At 54.7% G+C, this 19,041-nt stretch overlaps 1 protein-coding gene across 1 annotated transcript in view; it reads left to right on the forward strand.

Moving 5' to 3' along the window:
* The window catches only part of itga10 (integrin, alpha 10), a 107,861-nt gene that overhangs the window by 53,586 nt on the left and 35,234 nt on the right, over positions 1-19,041 (forward strand). The window contains exons 11-15 of the mRNA XM_038787107.1: positions 8,192-8,336; positions 9,717-9,865; positions 11,230-11,373; positions 16,111-16,314; positions 18,245-18,375. Coding sequence (XP_038643035.1) covers positions 8,192-8,336; positions 9,717-9,865; positions 11,230-11,373; positions 16,111-16,314; positions 18,245-18,375 — 773 coding nt within the window. The remainder of the gene's footprint in view (positions 1-8,191; positions 8,337-9,716; positions 9,866-11,229; positions 11,374-16,110; positions 16,315-18,244; positions 18,376-19,041) is intronic.

The following is a 19,041-nucleotide window of genomic DNA, read 5'->3' on the forward strand; positions in this document are numbered from 1 at the left end:
GGAATGACAGCAGAGGGAGGTTTTAATGAGACAGGGGCTGGTTTAGCACACTGGGCTAAATCGCTGGCTTTGAAAGCAGGCCAGCAGCACGGTTCGATTCCCGTACCAGCCTCCCCGAACAGGTGCCGGAATGTGGCGACTAGGGGCTTTTCACAGTAACTTCATTTGAAGCCGACTTGTGACAATAAGCGATTTTCATTTTCATTTCATGAGACCACTTGAATGTGCTGGAATGCGGTGAAAGAATGGACCACTATGCTGTCCTGTAAATCCTGCCTTGGCCGTGAAAGTAAAGCTGGATTATCCTTCCAAACGGACGCATGCAAATGCCGTTTATTGCTCAGAATTAAACTCCCGTGTGTTGGGTTGACTGTGAGATGCAGTCGTTCCGCAAGGCAGCATCGCCACCAGCAGGCGAACGTCAGCACTGCAGCTGGTCAATGCCACTCGGTTTGAAACACTTCAGGGTCGGTCCGTCTGCTTCAGCAGCCCTCCTTCCCTCTGCTGGTCTCTGCGACCCTGTCCCCTCTGCTGGTCTCTGCTGGTCTCTGCGACCCTGTCTCCTACCCTCTGCTGGTCTCTGCGACCCTGTCTCCTACCCTCTGCTGGTCTCTGCGACCCTGTCCCCTCTGCTGGTCTCTGCGACCCTGTCCCCTCTGCTGGTCTCTGCGACCCTGTCTCCTTCCCTCTGCTGGTCTCTGCGACCCTGTCCCCTCTGCTGGTCTCTGCGACCCTGTCCCCTCTGCTGGTCTCTGCGACCCTGTCTCCTACCCTCTGCTGGTCTCTGCTGGTCTCTGCGACCCTGTCTCCTACCCTCTGCTGGTCTCTGCTGGTCTCTGCGACCCTGTCTCCTACCCTCTGCTGGTCTCTGCTGGTCTCTGCGACCCTGTCTCCTACCCTCTGCTGGTCTCTGCGACCCTGTCTCCTACCCTCTGCTGGTCTCTGCTGGTCTCTGCGACCCTGTCTCCTACCCTCTGCTGGTTTCTGCGACCCTGTCTCCCTCCCTCTGCTGGTTTCTGCGACCCTGTCTCCTACCCTCTGCTGGTCTCTGCTGGTCTCTGCGACCCTGTCTCCTACCCTCTGCTGGTCTCTGCGACCCTGTCTCCTACCCTCTGCTGGTCTCTGCGACCCTGTCTCCTACCCTCTGCTGGTCTCTGCGACCCTGTCCCCTCTGCTGGTCTCTGCGACCCTGTCTCCTACCCTCTGCTGGTCTCTGCGACCCTGTCCCCTCTGCTGGTCTCTGCGACCCTGTCTCCTTCCCTCTGCTGGTCTCTGCTGGTCTCTGCGACCCTGTCTCCTTCCCTCTGCTGGTCTCTGCTGGTCTCTGCGACCCTGTCTCCTACCCTCTGCTGGTCTCTGCGACCCTGTCTCCTACCCTCTGCTGGTCTCTGCGACCCTGTCTCCTACCCTCTGCTGGTCTCTGCGACCCTGTCTCCTACCCTCTGCTGGTCTCTGCGACCCTGTCCCCTCTGCTGGTCTCTGCGACCCTGTCTCCTACCCTCTGCTGGTCTCTGCTGGTCTCTGCGACCCTGTCTCCTTCCCTCTGCTGGTCTCTGCGACCCTGTCTCCTACCCTCTGCTGGTCTCTGCGACCCTGTCCCCTCTGCTGGTCTCTGCGACCCTGTCACCTACCCTCTGCTGGTCTCTGCGATCCTGTCTCCTACCCTCTGCTGTTCTCTGCGACCCTGTCCCCTCTGCTGGTCTCTGCGACCCTGTCTCCTACCCTCTGCTGGTCTCTGCGACCCTGTCCCCTCTGCTGGTCTCTGCGACCCTGTCCCCTCTGCTGGTCTCTGCGACCCTGTCCCCTCTGCTGGTCTCTGCGACCCTGTCCCCTCTGCTGGTCTCTGCGACCCTGTCCCCTCTGCTGGTCTCTGCGACCCTGTCTCCTACCCTCTGCTGGTCTCTGCGACCCTGTCTCCTACCCTCTGCTGGTCTCTGCGACCCTGTCTCCTTCCCTCTGCTGGTCTCTGCGACCCTGTCCCCTCTGCTGGTCTCTGCGACCCTGTCTCCTACCCTCTGCTGGACTCTGCGACCCTGTCTCCTACCCTCTGCTGGTCTCTGCGACCCTGTCTCCTACCCTCTGCTGGTCTCTGCGATCCTGTCTCCTACCCTCTGCTGGTCTCTGCGACCCTGTCCCCTCTGCTGGTCTCTGCGACCCTGTCTCCTACCCTCTGCTGGTCTCTGCTGGTCTCTGCGACCCTGTCTCCTACCCTCTGCTGGTCTCTGCTGGTCTCTGCGACCCTGTCTCCTTCCCTCTGCTGGTCTCTGCGACCCTGTCTCCTACCCTCTGCTGGTCTCTGCGACCCTGTCTCCTACCCTCTGCTGGTCTCTGCGACCCTGTCTCCTACCCTCTGCTGGTCTCTGCGATCCTGTCCCCTCTGCTGGTCTCTGCGACCCTGTCTCCTACCCTCTGCTGGTCTCTGCGACCCTGTCTCCTTCCCTCTGCTGGTCTCTGCGACCCTGTCCCCTCTGCTGGTCTCTGCGACCCTGTCTCCTACCCTCTGCTGGACTCTGCGACCCTGTCTCCTACCCTCTGCTGGTCTCTGCGACCCTGTCTCCTACCCTCTGCTGGTCTCTGCGATCCTGTCTCCTACCCTCTGCTGGTCTCTGCGACCCTGTCCCCTCTGCTGGTCTCTGCGACCCTGTCTCCTACCCTCTGCTGGTCTCTGCTGGTCTCTGCGACCCTGTCTCCTACCCTCTGCTGGTCTCTGCTGGTCTCTGCGACCCTGTCTCCTTCCCTCTGCTGGTCTCTGCGACCCTGTCTCCTACCCTCTGCTGGTCTCTGCGACCCTGTCTCCTACCCTCTGCTGGTCTCTGCGACCCTGTCTCCTACCCTCTGCTGGTCTCTGCGACCCTGTCCCCTCTGCTGGTCTCTGCGACCCTGTCCCCTCTGCTGGTCTCTGCGACCCTGTCTCCTACCCTCTGCTGGTCTCTGCGACCCTGTCTCCTACCCTCTGCTGGTCTCTGCGACCCTGTCTCCTTCCCTCTGCTGGTCTCTGCGACCCTGTCTCCTACCCTCTGCTGGTCTCTGCTGGTCTCTGCGACCCTGTCTCCTTCCCTCTGCTGGTCTCTGCTGGTCTCTGCGACCCTGTCTCCTACCCTCTGCTGGTCTCTGCGACCCTGTCTCCTACCCTCTGCTGGTCTCTGCGACCCTGTCCCCTACCCTCTGCTGGTCTCTGCGACCCTGTCTCCTACCCTCTGCTGGTCTCTGCCACCCTGTCTCCTACCCTCTGCTGGTCTCTGCGACCCTGTCTCCTACCCTCTGCTGGTCTCTGCGACCCTGTCTCCTACCCTCTGCTGGTCTCTGCTGGTCTCTGAGACCCTGTCTCCTACCCTCTGCTGGTCTCTGCTGGTCTCTGCGGCCCTGTCTCCTACCCTCTGCTGGTCTCTGCGACCCTGTCTCCTACCCTCTGCTGGTCTCTGCTGCGTTACTCCCTCGCTCCGTCATCCTCCGAAAACTAATGTCCAGCCTTCCACAATCTCAGCACATGTTCCTGACACGGAAGCGCCTTTGGGAAGTGTGGTCAGCGCTGTGATATCAGAAACGTCTCAGCCAATTTGTGCAAAGCAAGCTCCGCCAAACAGCAATGTCAGAGTGGTCAGGTAACCTGGTTCTGTGATGTTATTGAAGGGCAAACACGACGCTGTGGCAAATTACTCGATTCTTCTTCAAAATAATACAACTGTCGCTTTCATCTGATGTCACCTTTGACAGTGCGGCGCTCCCTCAGTACTGACCCTCTGACAGTGCGACACTCCCTCAGTACTGACCCTCCCACAGTGCGGCACTCCCTCAGTACTGACCCTCTGACAGTGCGGCACTTCCTCAGTACTGACCCTCTGACAGTGAGGCACTCCCTCAGTACTGACCCTCCCACAGTGCGGCACTCCCTCAGTACTGACCCTCTGACAGTGCGGCACTCCCTCAGTACTGACCCTCTGACAGTGCGGCGCTCCCTCAGTACTGACCCTCCGACAGTGCAGCACTCCCTCAGTACTGACCCTCCCACAGTGCGGCACTCCCTCAGTACTGACCCTCTGACAGTGCGGCACTCCCTCAGTACTGACCCTCTGACAGTGCGGCGCTCCCTCAGTACTGACCCTCCCACAGTGCGGCACTCCCTCAGTACTGACCCTCTGACAGTGCGGCACTCCCTCAGTACTGACCCTCCCACAGTGCGGCACTCCCTCAGTGCTGACCCTCTGACAGTGCGGCACTCCCTCAGTACTGACCCTCTGACAGTGCGGCGCTCCCTCAGTACTGACCCTCTGACAGTGCGGCAGTCCCTCAGTACTGACCCTCTGACAGTGCAGCACTCCCTCAGTACCGACCCTCTGACAGTGCGGCACTCCCTCAGTACTGACCCTCTGACAGTGCGGCACTCCCTCAGTGCTGACCCTCTGACAGTGCGGCACTCCCTTAGTACTGACCCTCTGACAGTGCGGCACTCCCTCAGCACTGACCCTCTGACAGTGCAGCACTCCCTCAGTACTGACCCTCTGACAGTGCAGCACTCCCTCAGTACTGACCCTCTGACAGTGCGGCACTCCCTCAGTACTGACCCTCTGACAGTGCGGCGCTCCCTCAGTACTGACCCTCCGACAGTGCAGCACTCCCTCAGTACTGACCCTCCCACAGTGCGGCACTCCCTCAGTACTGACCCTCTGACAGTGCGGCACTCCCTCAGTACTGACCCTCTGACAGTGCGGCGCTCCCTCAGTACTGACCCTCCCACAGTGCGGCACTCCCTCAGTACTGACCCTCTGACAGTGCGGCACTCCCTCAGTACTGACCCTCTGACAGTGCGGCACTCCCTCAGTACTGACCCTCTGACAGTGCGGCGCTCCCTCAGTACTGACCCTCTGACAGTGCGGCACTCCCTCAGTACTGACCCTCTGACAGTGCGGCACTCCCTCAGTACTGACCCTCCCACAGTGCGGCACTCCCTCAGTGCTGACCCTCTGACAGTGCGGCACTCCCTCAGTACTGACCCTCTGACAGTGCGGCGCTCCCTCAGTACTGACCCTCTGACAGTGCGGCAGTCCCTCAGTACTGACCCTCTGACAGTGCAGCACTCCCTCAGTACCGACCCTCTGACAGTGCGGCACTCCCTCAGTACTGACCCTCTGACAGTGCGGCACTCCCTCAGTGCTGACCCTCTGACAGTGCGGCACTCCCTTAGTACTGACCCTCTGACAGTGCGGCACTCCCTCAGCACTGACCCTCTGACAGTGCAGCACTCCCTCAGTACTGACCCTCTGACAGTGCGGCGCTCCCTCAGTACTGACCCTCTGACAGTGCGGAGCTCCCTCAGTACTGACCCTCTGACAGTGCGGCGCTCCCTCAGTACTGACCCTCTGACAGTGCAGCACTCCCTCCGTACTGACCCTCTGACAGTGCGGCACTCCCTCAGTACTGACCCTCCCACAGTGCGGGACTCCCTCAGTACTGACCCTCTGACAGTACGGCGCTCCCTCAGTACTGACCCTCCCACAGTGCGGCGCTCCCTCAGTACTGACCCTCTGACAGTGCGGCGCTCCCTCAGTACTGACCCTCCCACAGTGCGGCGCTCCCTCAGTACTGACCCTCCCACAGTGCGGCACTCCCTCAGTACTGACCCTCTGACAGTGCAGCACTCCCTCAGTACTGACCCTCTGACAGTGCAGCACTCCCTCAGTACTGACCCTCTGACAGTGCGGCACCCCCTCAGTACTTACCCTCCCACAGTGCGGCACTCCCTCAGTACTGACCCTCCCACAGTGCGGCGCTCCCTCAGTACTGACCCTCTGACAGTGCGGCACTCCCTCAGTACTGACCCTCTGACAGTGCGGCACTCCCTCAGTACTGACCCTCTGACAGTGCGGCGCTCCCTCAGTACTGACCCTCCCACAGTGCAGCGCTCCCTCAGTACTGACCCTCTGACAGTGCGGCACTCCCTCAGTACTGACCCTCTGACAGTGCGGCGCTCCCTCAGTACTGACCCTCTGACAGTGCGGCGCTCCCTCAGTACTGACCCTCTGACAGTGCAGCACTCCCTCCGTACTGACCCTCTGACAGTGCGGCACTCCCTCAGTACTGACCCTCCCACAGTGCGGGACTCCCTCAGTACTGACCCTCTGACAGTACGGCACTCCCTCAGTACTGACCCTCCCACAGTGTGGCACTCCCTCAGTACTGACCCTCTGACAGTGCGGCACTCCCTCAGTACTGACCCTCTGACAGTGCAGCACTCCCTCAGTACTGACCCTCTGACAGTGCAGCACTCCCTCAGTACTGACCCTCTGACAGTGCGGCACCCCCTCAGTACTGACCCTCCCACAGTGCGGCACTCCCTCAGTACTGACCCTCCCACAGTGCGGCGCTCCCTCAGTACTGACCCTCTGACAGTGCGGCACTCCCTCAGTACTGACCCTCCCACAGTGCGGCGCTCCCTCAGTACTGACCCTCCCACAGTGCGGCACTCCCTCAGTACTGACCCTCTGACAGTGCGGCACTCCCTCAGTACTGACCCTCTGACAGTGCGGCGCTCCCTCAGTACTGACCCTCCCACAGTGCAGCGCTCCCTCAGTACTGACCCTCTGACAGTGCGGCACTCCCTCAGTACTGACCCTCTGACAGTGCGGCGCTCCCTCAGTACTGACCCTCTGACAGTGCGGCGCTCCCTCAGCACTGACCCTCTGACAGTGCGGCGCTCCCTCAGTACTGACTCTCTGACAGTGCAGCACTCCCTCAGTACTGACCCTCTGACAGTGCAGAGCGCCCTCAGTACTGACCCTCTGACAGTGCGGCGCTCCCTCAGTACTGACCCTCTGACAGTGCGGCGCTCCCTCAGTACTGACCCTCTGACAGTGCAGCACTCCCTCAGTACTGACCCTCTGACAGTGCAGCACTCCCTCAGGATGTTGTCTTGACTTGACGTCTCTGCTCACAGCGCTGCTCCAGCTCCTTCTGCCTGCGGAGGTTCGAGGATGCGATGCAGCTGGAGAATATCCTCTTGTCGTTCCCTTACATTTAACTTTGAGCTGTCTGCTACAGGGTGTGTTTTAGTTTTGTTTTGAGAGCTGGATTGTTGCAGGCAAAGCAAGCAGCTGTATAAGGATCTCTCTGCAATCTAAGGACTGTCTCCAGATCATTTGGGTGATTTCAAAGTGATAACTGCTCTCAGTAGAGAATTTAAACCTGATCTCGGTGTTAAAAAGGGTTTTTTGTCTTGTGGATGTTGCAAGGAAAGATTAAGGGTTATTATAGAATATTGTATCTGTGGGGAGGATTGGTGTTAACAGTTGTTAAGATGTTTACTGTGGGTTTATAAAGTGTTAACTGGTTTCATAAATAAACATTGTTTTAATTTAAAAGTACTGTAGATCTCTGCTGTACCACACCTGCAGAGTGGGCCCGTGTGCTCCCCATACCACAATCTATTAAAAGTTGTGGGTCAGGTGAACTCCATAATACACTTTGGGGTTCTCTAAACCCTGGCCCGTAATAGTTTGTGTGTGTGTGTGTGTTGCATGTTGGTTGTGTGTGTGTGTGTGTGTGTGTGGTGTGTGTGGGTGTGTGTGTGTGTGTGTGTGTGTGGTGTGTGTGTGTGTGTGTGGTGTGTGTGTGTGGTGTGTGTGTGTGTGTGGTGTGTGTGAGTGTGTGTGGTGTGTGTGTGTGTGTGTGTGTGGTGTGTGTGGTGTGTGTGTGTGTGTGTGTGTGTGGTGTGTGTGGTGTGTGTGTGTGGTGTGTGTGTGGTGTGTGTGTGTGTGTGAGTGTGTGTGTGTGAGTGTGTGTGTGTGTGTGAGTGTGTGTGTGTGTGTGTGTGTGTGTGTGAGTGTGTGTGTGTGTGTGTGTGAGTGTGTGTGTGTGTGGTGTATGTGTGTGTGTGTGTGTGTGGTGTGTGTGTGTGTGTGTGTGGGTGGTGTGTGGTGTGTGTGTGTGTGTGTGGTGTGTGTGGTGTATGTGTGTGGTGTGTGTGTGTGGTGTGTGTGTGTGGTGTGTGTGTGGTGTGTGTGGTGTGTGTGGTGTGTGTGGTGTGTGTGGTGTGTGTGTGTGTGGGGTGTGAGTGTGTGTGTGGTGTATGTGTGTGTGTGTGTGTGGTGTGTGTGTGTCCCCGTTCTCACCCCTCACCAAAGTCTGCCCCTCTCTGTGAAAGTGAATTGTCTGACGATGAGGAAATGAGAGCCGGCTGTTTACCCTCTTCCCTCAGGATGGGGTCCTTCTCGGTGCAGTCGGAGCGTACGACTGGAATGGAGCAGTGGTGAAAGAGAGCGTCTACGGTAAAGTCATCACATCGAGAGACGCCCTGAGGCAAGAGTTTCCCTTGTCTTTGAAGAATCACGCAGCCTACCTCGGTAAGCGCTATGAGGCTGTCTGGGCCTGGGACCTTTGTCAGACGCTGTCTCCCTTCTAATTAGTATTGTACAGGAACTTGGACGTTGCACGTCTTAGAGATTACATAAATCCTCAATTTCTTTTCACAAAACGTGGCTTCCTGTCCTATAAGAGATGGACATGACGTTGTTGCAGAAGGTGATTACTCAGCCACCGTGCCCACCCTGGGAACTGTGGCTCGGGCGTGAGGTGGGGTTTTAGCCGTCCCTGTATAGTGTCGGTGAGAGAGTGTGTTTTAGGACCTGGCTTTGTGTCAGTGGTACGTCCATGGTGGAGCGAGCCCCTCCTTACCGCCGCTCAGTGACGATGAGCGAGGGCTGAGATTATTGTTCCTTTCCCTGACTCGCCAAGCTACCGGCAACATCAGATGCCCGGCTGGGTGCACAGTTGTCAAGTATTGGAGCAGTGTGAGCTGTTTTGGGCCCCGTAGCTAAGGAAGGATGTGCTGGGGCCTTGGAAAGGATCCAGAGGAGGTTCACAAGAATGATCCCTGGAATGAAGAGCTTGTCGTATGAGAAACGGTTGAGGACTCTGGGTCTGTACTCGCTGGAGTTTAGAAGGATGAGGGGGGATCTTATTGAAACTTACAGGATACTGCGAGGCCTGGATAGAGTGGACGTGGAGAGGATGCTTCCACTTGTAGGAGAAAGTAGACCAGAGGACACCATCTCAGACTAAAGGGACGATCCTTTGAAACAGAGATGAGGAGGAATTTCTTCAGCCAGAGGCTGGTGAATCTGTGGAACTCTTTGCCGCAGAAGGCTGTGGAGGCCAAATCACTGGGTGTCTTTAAGACAGAGATAGAGAGGTTATTTTTTTAAATATAAATTTAGAGTACCCAATTCATTTTTTCCAATGAAGGGGCAATTTAGCGTGGCCAATCCACCTTCCCTGCACATCTTTGGGTTGTGGGGGTGAAACCCACGCAGACACGGGGAGAATGTGCAAACTCCACACGGACAGTGACCCAGGGCCGGGATCGAACCCGGGACTTCAGCGCCGTGAGGCAGCAGTGCTAACCACTGCGGTGCCGTGAGGCAGCAGGATAGATAGATTTTTGATCAATAAGGGGGTCAGGGGTTATGGGGAGAAGGCAGGAGAATGGGGATGAGAAAAATATCAGCCATGATTGAATGGCGGAGCAGACTTGATGAGCCGAGTGGCCTAATTCTGCTCCTATGGTCCAGGAGAGGAGCATTGTTTAATTAGCCAGAGCTCGGTGCTTTTTCCCATTCTTCTCCTTGTTACCCCCCCCCCCTCCCCCTCCCTCCCCAGTGTATTTTTCCCCCTCACCTCACAAATATGAGCATTGACCCTGACCCGCGTCCGCCCTATTTCAGGCTACACCGTGTCGTCCGTCAGGGGGAGGAACGGCCGGCGCGTCTACGTGGCCGGAGCTCCAAGGTTCCAACACAAAGGCAAAGTCATTCTCTTCAACCTGAACCGAGGCGGCAACGTGACCATCCATCAGTCCCTGGTGGGCGAACAGGTGGGTCTGCCCGCTCTCGCGCACATTCCCAATCGGCCGAGGCTTTCTGATCGCCGCTGGTGAGCGGACGTGCGAGGGAAAGGCTGGCTTTTCGCCCTCTAGGGATCAACACCCCCCCCCCCCCCCCCCCTCCTCCGCATCCTCCTAATCCCCACCCAGCCCAAAACATTCCCGCCGAAACGCCGGTTAAACCCAGTAAGGCTGGCGGGTCCTGAGTGAGGCGCACTGCCCAAATCTGAACGCGACACTCCCCCTGAGATCTGAACAATCGAAGCCTCACTTTCTTCCCCATTGCGGTCCCAACCCTCCGGAGGTAAAGGCCAACACTCCATTCACCGTTCAGAGTATCTCCCCATCGACAGCGTAGGGAAACTGGGCCGGGGGAGGGGGGGGGGTCCCGGTGTAGGGGAATGGCGCCAAACACTCCGGTGTCGGGCCTCCCTAAAGGTGCGGAATTCTCCACACCTTTGGGGGCTAGGCCCGCGCCGGAGTGGTTGGTGCCACGCCGACTGGGGCCAAAACCGGAGCCAACGGCTTTTGGTGCCCGCCGCCCGGCGTCGGGGCTGGCCGAAAGGCCTTCGCCGGTTCGCGCATGCGCTGGTGCGTCAGCTGCCAGGGGGGGTCTCATCCGCCTCCACCATGGTGGAGGCCGTGGCGGCGGCGGAAGAAAAAGAGTGCCCCCACGGCACTGGCCCGCCCGCTGATCGGTGGGTCCCAATCGCGGGCCTGGCCACCGATCGCCCTGCGCCCCCCCCCCCCCCCCAGGACCCCGGGGCCCGCTTCGCGCCGCCAATCCCTGCGCCACCAGAGGCGGTTCAAACCACGGCGGCGGGAGAGGCCTCTCAGCGGCGGGACTTCGGCCCATCGCGAGCCGGAGAATCGCCGCAGGGGGCACGCCGATCGGCGCGGAGGGCACGCCGATCGGTGCAGCGCGATTCCCGCCCCCGCCAATTCCCGGGTGGCGGAGAATTCTGGCCACGGCGGGGGCGGGATTTTCGCTGGCCCCGGGCGATTCTCCGACCCTGCGGGGGGCGGGGGGCGGGGGGGGGAGAATTTCGCCCCTGAAGTCCGTTGTCACATATTACCCAGGGATAGATCCTGGTGCTGTGTGATGTGTATGAGGCATTTACACATCCATTGAGATCCCGTTATACCCAGGGCACGCCTTGTAAATCGGCTTCCCACCGCAGTCTTGCAGGATATAACATTTTATATTTTGCAGTTGTTCAGCGCGGCCGTTTTTCGGTTCAAATGTTGGAAATTCTGATATTTGGGACTGAAATGCTGAAGCTGGGCTGTACCCAGGGATGGACGGGGCCTGTTCTGGTTGCCAGGGTTCAGTGACCAAAGCCACTGTGTTACAGATCGGATCCTATTTTGGGAGTGAGGTTTGCCCCGTGGATGTGGATGGCGATAATGTGACGGATGTGCTGTTGGTCGCTGCTCCCATGTTCCTTGGAGCCGGCAGCAAGGAAACGGGGAAGGTTTATATCTACAGAGTCCAGGAGGTAAGCAGGGGGCCTCACACTCACTCATGCACACACTCACACTCACACACTCACACACTCATACACACACTCACACTCACACACTCACACTCACACTCACACTCACACACACTCACACTCACACACTCACTCACACACTCACACTCACACACTCACACTCACACACTCATACACACACTCACACACTCACATTTAAACACTCACACTCACACACTCACTCACACACACACACTCACACACTCACACGCTCACACTCACACACTCACACACTCACACTCACACACTCACACTCACACACTCACACACTCACGCTCACACACTCACACTCACACACACACACTCACACACTTACACACTCACACTCACACACTCACACTCACACTCACATTCACACACTCACACTTACACTCACACACTCACACTCACACCACACACACACACTCACACACTCACACTCACACTCACACTCAGACACTCATACACTCACACTCAGACACTCACACTCACACACTCACACTCACACACTCACACTCACACACTTACACACACTCACACACTTACACTCACTCACACACTCACTCACACTCACACTCACACACTCACACACTCACACACTCACACTCACACACTCACACACTCACACACTCACACTCAGATACTCACATTCACACACTCACACTCACACACTCACACTCACACACTCACACTCAGACACTCACACTCACACACTCATACACACACTCACACTCATACACTCACACACTCACACTCACTCATACTCACACACTCACACTCACACTCACTCATACTCACACACTCACACTCACACTCACACACTCACACACTCATACACACATTCACACACTCACACTCACACACTCACACTCACTCATACACACACTCACACTCAGACTCACACACTCATACACACACTCACACTCACACACTCACACTCACACTCACACACACTCACACTCACACACTCACACACTCACGCTCACACACTCACACACTCACACTCACACACACACACTCACACACTTACACACTCACACTCACACACTCACACACTCACACTCACACACTCACACTCACACACTCACACTCACATTCACACACACACTTACACTCACACACTCACACTCACACCACACACACACTCACACTCACACACTCACACTCACACTCACACACTCACACTCAGACGCACACTCACACTCACACACTCTCACACTCTCACACTCACACTCATACACTCACACTCACACACTTACACTCACACTCACACACTTACACTTACACTCACACACTCACTCACACTCACACTCACACACTCACACTTACCCACTCACACTCACACACTCACACTCACACACTCACACTTACACTCACACACTCACATTCACACACTCACACTTACACTCACGCACTCACACTCACACCACACACTCACACTCACACACTCACACTCAGGCACTCACACTCACACACTCACACTCACACACTCACACTCACACACATACACTTACACTCACACACTCACTCACACTCACACTCACACACTCACACACTCACACGCTCACACACTTACCCACTCACACTCACACACTCACACTCACACACTCACACTTACACTCACACACTCACATTCACACACTCACACTTACACTCACGCACTCACACTCACACCACACACTCACACTCACACACTCACACACTCACACTCAGGCACTCACACTCACACACTCACACTCACACACTCACACTCTCACACTCTCACACTCATACACTCACACTCACACACTCACACTCACTCACTCACACTCACACACTCACACTCACACACTCACACTTACACTCACACACTCACATTCACACACTCACACTTACACTCACACACTCACACCACACACACACACTCACACTCACACTCACACACTCACACTCACACACTCACACTCACACACTTACACTCACACTCACACACTTACACTCACACTCACACTCACACTCACACACTCACACTCACACTCATACACTCACACACTCACATTCACACACTCACACACTCACACTTACACTCACATTCACACACTCACACTTACACTCATGCACTCACACTCACACCACACACTCACACTCACACACTCACACTCACACACTCACACTCACACACTCACACTCAGGCACTCACACTCACACACTCATACACTCACACACTCACACTCACACACTCACACTCACACACTCTCACACTCATACACTCACACTCACACACTCACACTCACTCACTCACACTCACTCACTCACACTTACACTCACACACTCACACCACACACACACACTCAAACACTCACACTCACACTCACACACTCACACTCATACACTCACACTCACACACACACTCACACACTCATCCACTCACACTCACACACTTACACTCACACACTCATACACTCACACTCACACACTTACACTCACACTCTCACACTCACACACTTACACTCACACTCACACTTACACTCACACTCACACACTTACACTCACACTCACACACTCACACTCACACACTCACACTCTCACACTCACACTCACACACACACACTCACACTCACACTCTCACTCACACACTCACACTCACACACTCACACACTCAGACACACACTCACGCACACACACTCACACACTCACACACTCGCACTCACACTCTCACACTCTCACTCACACACTCACACTCACACACTCACACACACACTCACTCACTCACACACTCACACTCAGACACTCACACACACACTCACACTCACACACTCACACTCACTAACTCACACACTCACACTCAGACACTCACACACACACTCACACTCACACACTCACACTCACTAACTCACACACTCACACTCAGACACTCACACACTCACACACACTCAGACTCACACACTCACACTCACTAACTCACACACTCACACTCAGACACTCACACTCACACTCACGCACACTCACACTCACACACACTCAGACACTCACACAATTTAACGTGGCCAATCCACCTACCTTGCACATCTTTGGGTTGTGGGGGCGAAACCCACGCAGCCACGGGGAGAATTAACAATCTATAATATGTTAGCTAAATAACAGAATTATTCTTGTACAACTTTTCCAGACTATTACATTGAGTGACAAGAATTTAATGCAACTTGTTTCCCTGCACGTTCAAGGTGATGAAGGTGGCCTCCAGCACTGGGCTACAGATATCCCGGTATCCCAAGAATTTGTACCCCTTATCCTGAAACTATCACCTCTCGTTCTAGAATGCCCCACACGAGGAAGCAACCACTCCACGTCTACTTAGAACATAGACATAGAACAGTACAGCACAGAACAGGCCCTTCGGCCCTCAATGTTGTGCCGAGCCATGATCACCCTACTCAAACCCACATAGCCACCCGATACCCGTAACCCAACAACCCCCCCTTTAACCGTACTTTTTTATTAGGACACTACGGGCAATTTAGCATGGCCAATCCACCTATACTTGATCCATCATCTTGTGTATCTATTAATTGTCCCTCTAAACGGCAGGATGGATTGATTGCCTGTCGTCCTTATCCCCTCCACTGCCATCTCGGTCTTCCAGGCTGCCTTCTGAATTGTGTATACTCTGATCTTCTCTGTAAGCGCCTGGTCCTCGAGCTGGTTCCTAACAAAGCTTGTAAACTGAGCCGCTTTGTCAAGAACCAGCTAGTGGCAGATAGTCAGTAATGTTACCGGACCCCAATCTACATGAGGAAACCACACGAGCAACCCAACAACCTGGAAAACTGTGAGGGAAGATACTTCGTCCCACGGGGCGATTCCACCGGCAAACCTTTTACGTTAAAACTAACTTTAATATTGACGCAGGGTGACCACATTTACTTCACAGAAAATAGCTTTTCAATTGACAGTGAAACAATTCTAAAGGAAGCACAGAGAAACTCTTTAACTACGAACTTAAACCTTCTCTGTTTCCAATTAAGCAAAGCCCATTACAGTTCAAAGGCCACCTATAAATAATGTTAGCAGACACAGGAAATACTTGCTGGGCTATTGTGTAGAGATTTCCTTTCAGGAAAGTAGAGAGAGACCCTTTTCGAGATAGCCTGCAAATCCTTCTGTCTTCATCAGACTAAACATCCCACAGCCAAAACTGCTCGCTACAGACCTGTCTCCTCCCATTCATGACATCATCTTTATCCCACTCAGATCCCATGACCTGTTTGCCTACGTCTAAACGCAATGTCTCAACTTATCTACTCTCTGGCGCTGAGGTCCCGGGTTCGATCCCGGCTCTGGGTCACCGTCCGTGTGGAGTTTGCACGTTCTCCCCGTATCTGCGTGGGTTTCACCCCCGCAACCCAGAGATGTGCAGGTTAGGTGGATTGCCTCTTAATTGAAATCCCCAGTGATTCTCCAGCAAGCATAACAAAGTTCCATTCGGCATCTCTGTAAATAAGCGCATGGTTGGAATGATTGATTATCTCACTTTTATGACATCTTAATTGCATTTTGTGCAGACACGACATCTGTCTTTATGCTAAAGCAGGATTTTTAGCAATATTACTGCAACAGATATCTATAATGCAATTTATATAAAAACTTCCTGTTCATCACAGTTAGTAATGGGCAGTATTGAAGCAGTAGGAGTATGAGAGAGAAACGTCACTGACGTTTTTCCCTGTACCGTGTCTCTGGCAGTTTCTCCTTACGTTCAGTGGGACCCTGCGCATCAGTGCTAAACCACAGGATTCCCGCTTTGGGTTCACCCTCGTTGCGGTTCCAGACCTCAATTACGACGCGTTTAACGATGTGGTTGTCGGAGCCCCGTTGGAGGACGGCCATCGCGGTGCGGTGTACATCTATCACGGACATCGCAACACCATCCTCCCTACGTACAAACAGGTCAGTGTACAGAGCTGGGAGGGGCCAGGATCGTTCTCCTCCGGGGAGGGGGGGGTGCAGGGTCAAGGGAAATGCCGATTCGGGGGAACCACAGATTTGAGCCGGGGAAGTGGGATGGAAATTTCCGGAAATGGGAGGAAGGGATTAAGACGCTAAAAGATTTGTTTCTTCGGGGTCGGTTTGCAGGATTGAGGGAGCTGGAAGCGAGGTATGGGCTGGAGCAGGGAGAAGTGTTTAGATACATGCAGGTTCGGGACTTTGCCAGAAAGGAGATACAGAGCTTCCCGGAGGAACCGGCCTCCACGTTGCTGGAGGAGGAGCTGACGACAGGGGGACTGGAGAAGGGGGCAGTGTCGGCGGTGTACGGAGCTATTTTGGAAGAGGATAAGGCACCACTGGAAGGGATCAAAGCAAAGTGGGAGGAAGAGTTGGGAGAGGGTATGGAGGAGGGGGTCTGGTGTGAGGTGCTCCGGAGACTGAATGCCTCCACCTCGTGCACAAGATTGGGGCTGATACAGCTGAAGGTGGTGTACAGGGCTCACCTCACGAGGGCGAGGATGAGCCGATTCTTTGAAGGGGTAGAAGATGTGTGTGAATATTGCGCGAGGGGATGCTCACCACGTTCATATGTTTTGGTCCTGTCCAAAGCTAGGGGATTACTGGAAGGAGATGTTTAGGGTAATTTCCAAGGTGGTGCATGTGAAACTGGACCCGGATCCCCGGGAGGCCATATTCGGGGTGTCGGACCAGCCGGGATTGGAAACGGGTGCGGAATAGATTGTGGTATGGGGAGCACACGGCCCACTCTACAGGGTGGTACAGCAGAAATGGAAAAGTATTTTTTAAAGCAAAACAATGTTTATTCCATGAACTCAAGTTAACCTTTTTAAAACATACAGTGAACATCTTAGCAACCATCAATTCAAATACAACCCCCTAAGAATACAACACTAAGTAATCCTTAATCACTTCCCAAACAACATCCAGAAGACAAAAGAAACACATTTTAACAGAAGCACATCAGGTTTACATTCACTACTGAGAACATTTATAATTCTGAATTCACCAAATGATCAAAAGATAGTCTTCTCATGGCAGAGAGATCAGCAGTACCCTGCTCTGTCTGGCTTCAGCTCCCACACATCTAAAACACACCCTGCAGCAAACAGCCTAAAACAAAAGATTCTTGGAAGTGTGGAGGAACAGAGAGATCTTGGGCTACATGTACATAGATCCCTCAAAGTTGCCACCCAGGTTGATAGGGTTGTTGAGAAGGCGGATGGTATGTTGGCTTTCATTAACAGGGGGATTGAGTTTCAGAGCCGTGAGGTTTTGCTGCAGCTTTATAAACCCTAGTTAGACCACACTTGGAATATTGTGTCCAGTTCTGGTCGCCTCATTATCGGAAGGATGTGGATGCTTTGGAGAGGGTACAGAGGAGATTTACCAGGATGCTGCCTGGACTGGAGGGCATGTCTTATGAAGAAAGGTTGAGGGAGCGAGAGCTTTTCTCACTGGAGTGAAGGAGGCAGAGAGGTGACTTGATAGAGGTGTACAAGGTGATGAGAGGCATGGATAGAGTGGATAGCCAGAGACTTTTCCCCAGGGTGGAAATGGCTGTCACGAGGGGACATCATTTTAAGGTGATTGGAGGAAGGGGAGATGTCAGAGGTCGGTTCTTTACACAGAGAGTGGTGGGTGTGTGGAATGCACTGCCAGCAGAGGTGGTGGAGTCAGAGTCATTAGGGACATTTAAGCGACTCTTAGACAGGCACATGGACAGCAGTAAATTGAAGGGATGGAGGTTAGATTGATCTGAGATTAGGATAAATGGTTGGCACAACATCGTGGGCCGAAGGGCCTGTACTGCGCTGTACTGTTCTATGTTCTATCTTCCATGTAGTGATTACGTACCTTTCTCTCCTCCCAGAGGATTGCTGCTTCAGCTGTGGACCCTGGACTTCGGTATTTTGGACGCAGTGCCGATGGCCAGATGGACGTGGACGGAGATGGATTGATCGATGTGGCCGTGGGAGCTTTTGGCAGAGCTGTGGTCTTTGGGTTAGTTACAGATGTGGCTGTCGGCCGAGCTTCTGAGGAACGCCTCCTAACCCAGTCTCCTGTGTTTGAGGTTGATATAGAGTTGGCTACCCCCATCAGCCCGGGGCGTTGGGAGCTCAGACGGGGACATTAGGGGTAGGAGTTGGCTACCCCCATCAGCCCAGGGCGTTGGGAGCTCAGACGGGGACATTAGGGGTAGGAGCAGGAATAGGCCATTCGGCCCATCATGTCTGCTCCTCCATTTCCTGAGAGCCCGTCCGATCTGATAATAATCCTCAACTTCACTCTCCCACTTCTCCTCGAGACTCTGATTCCCTTACAGATTGAAAATCTACCTCAGTCTCGGACATCCTGAACCACCCAGCCTGAAAGAATTCCACAGATTGACTACCCTCTGGAGGAAGAGATGCCTCCTCGTCTCTGACCCCTCACCCTGAGATTGTGCCCTCTGGACTCTCTCACACGGGGAGACATCCTCTCAGCATCGGCCCAGTCAAGCCGCCTGAGAATCGGATATGTCTCAATGAGTTCGCCCCTCCTTCTTCTCAACTCCATTGAGTACCGGCCCAACCTACTCAACCTCTCCTCATGAGGAAATCCCTCCAGGCCCGGGATCACCGAGTGAACCGGCCTCCACTGCCACATTCCTTACACAAAGGGACCAAA

This window comes from Scyliorhinus canicula, chromosome 30, assembly GCF_902713615.1.
Source record: "Scyliorhinus canicula chromosome 30, sScyCan1.1, whole genome shotgun sequence".
Taxonomy (NCBI): domain Eukaryota; kingdom Metazoa; phylum Chordata; class Chondrichthyes; order Carcharhiniformes; family Scyliorhinidae; genus Scyliorhinus; species Scyliorhinus canicula.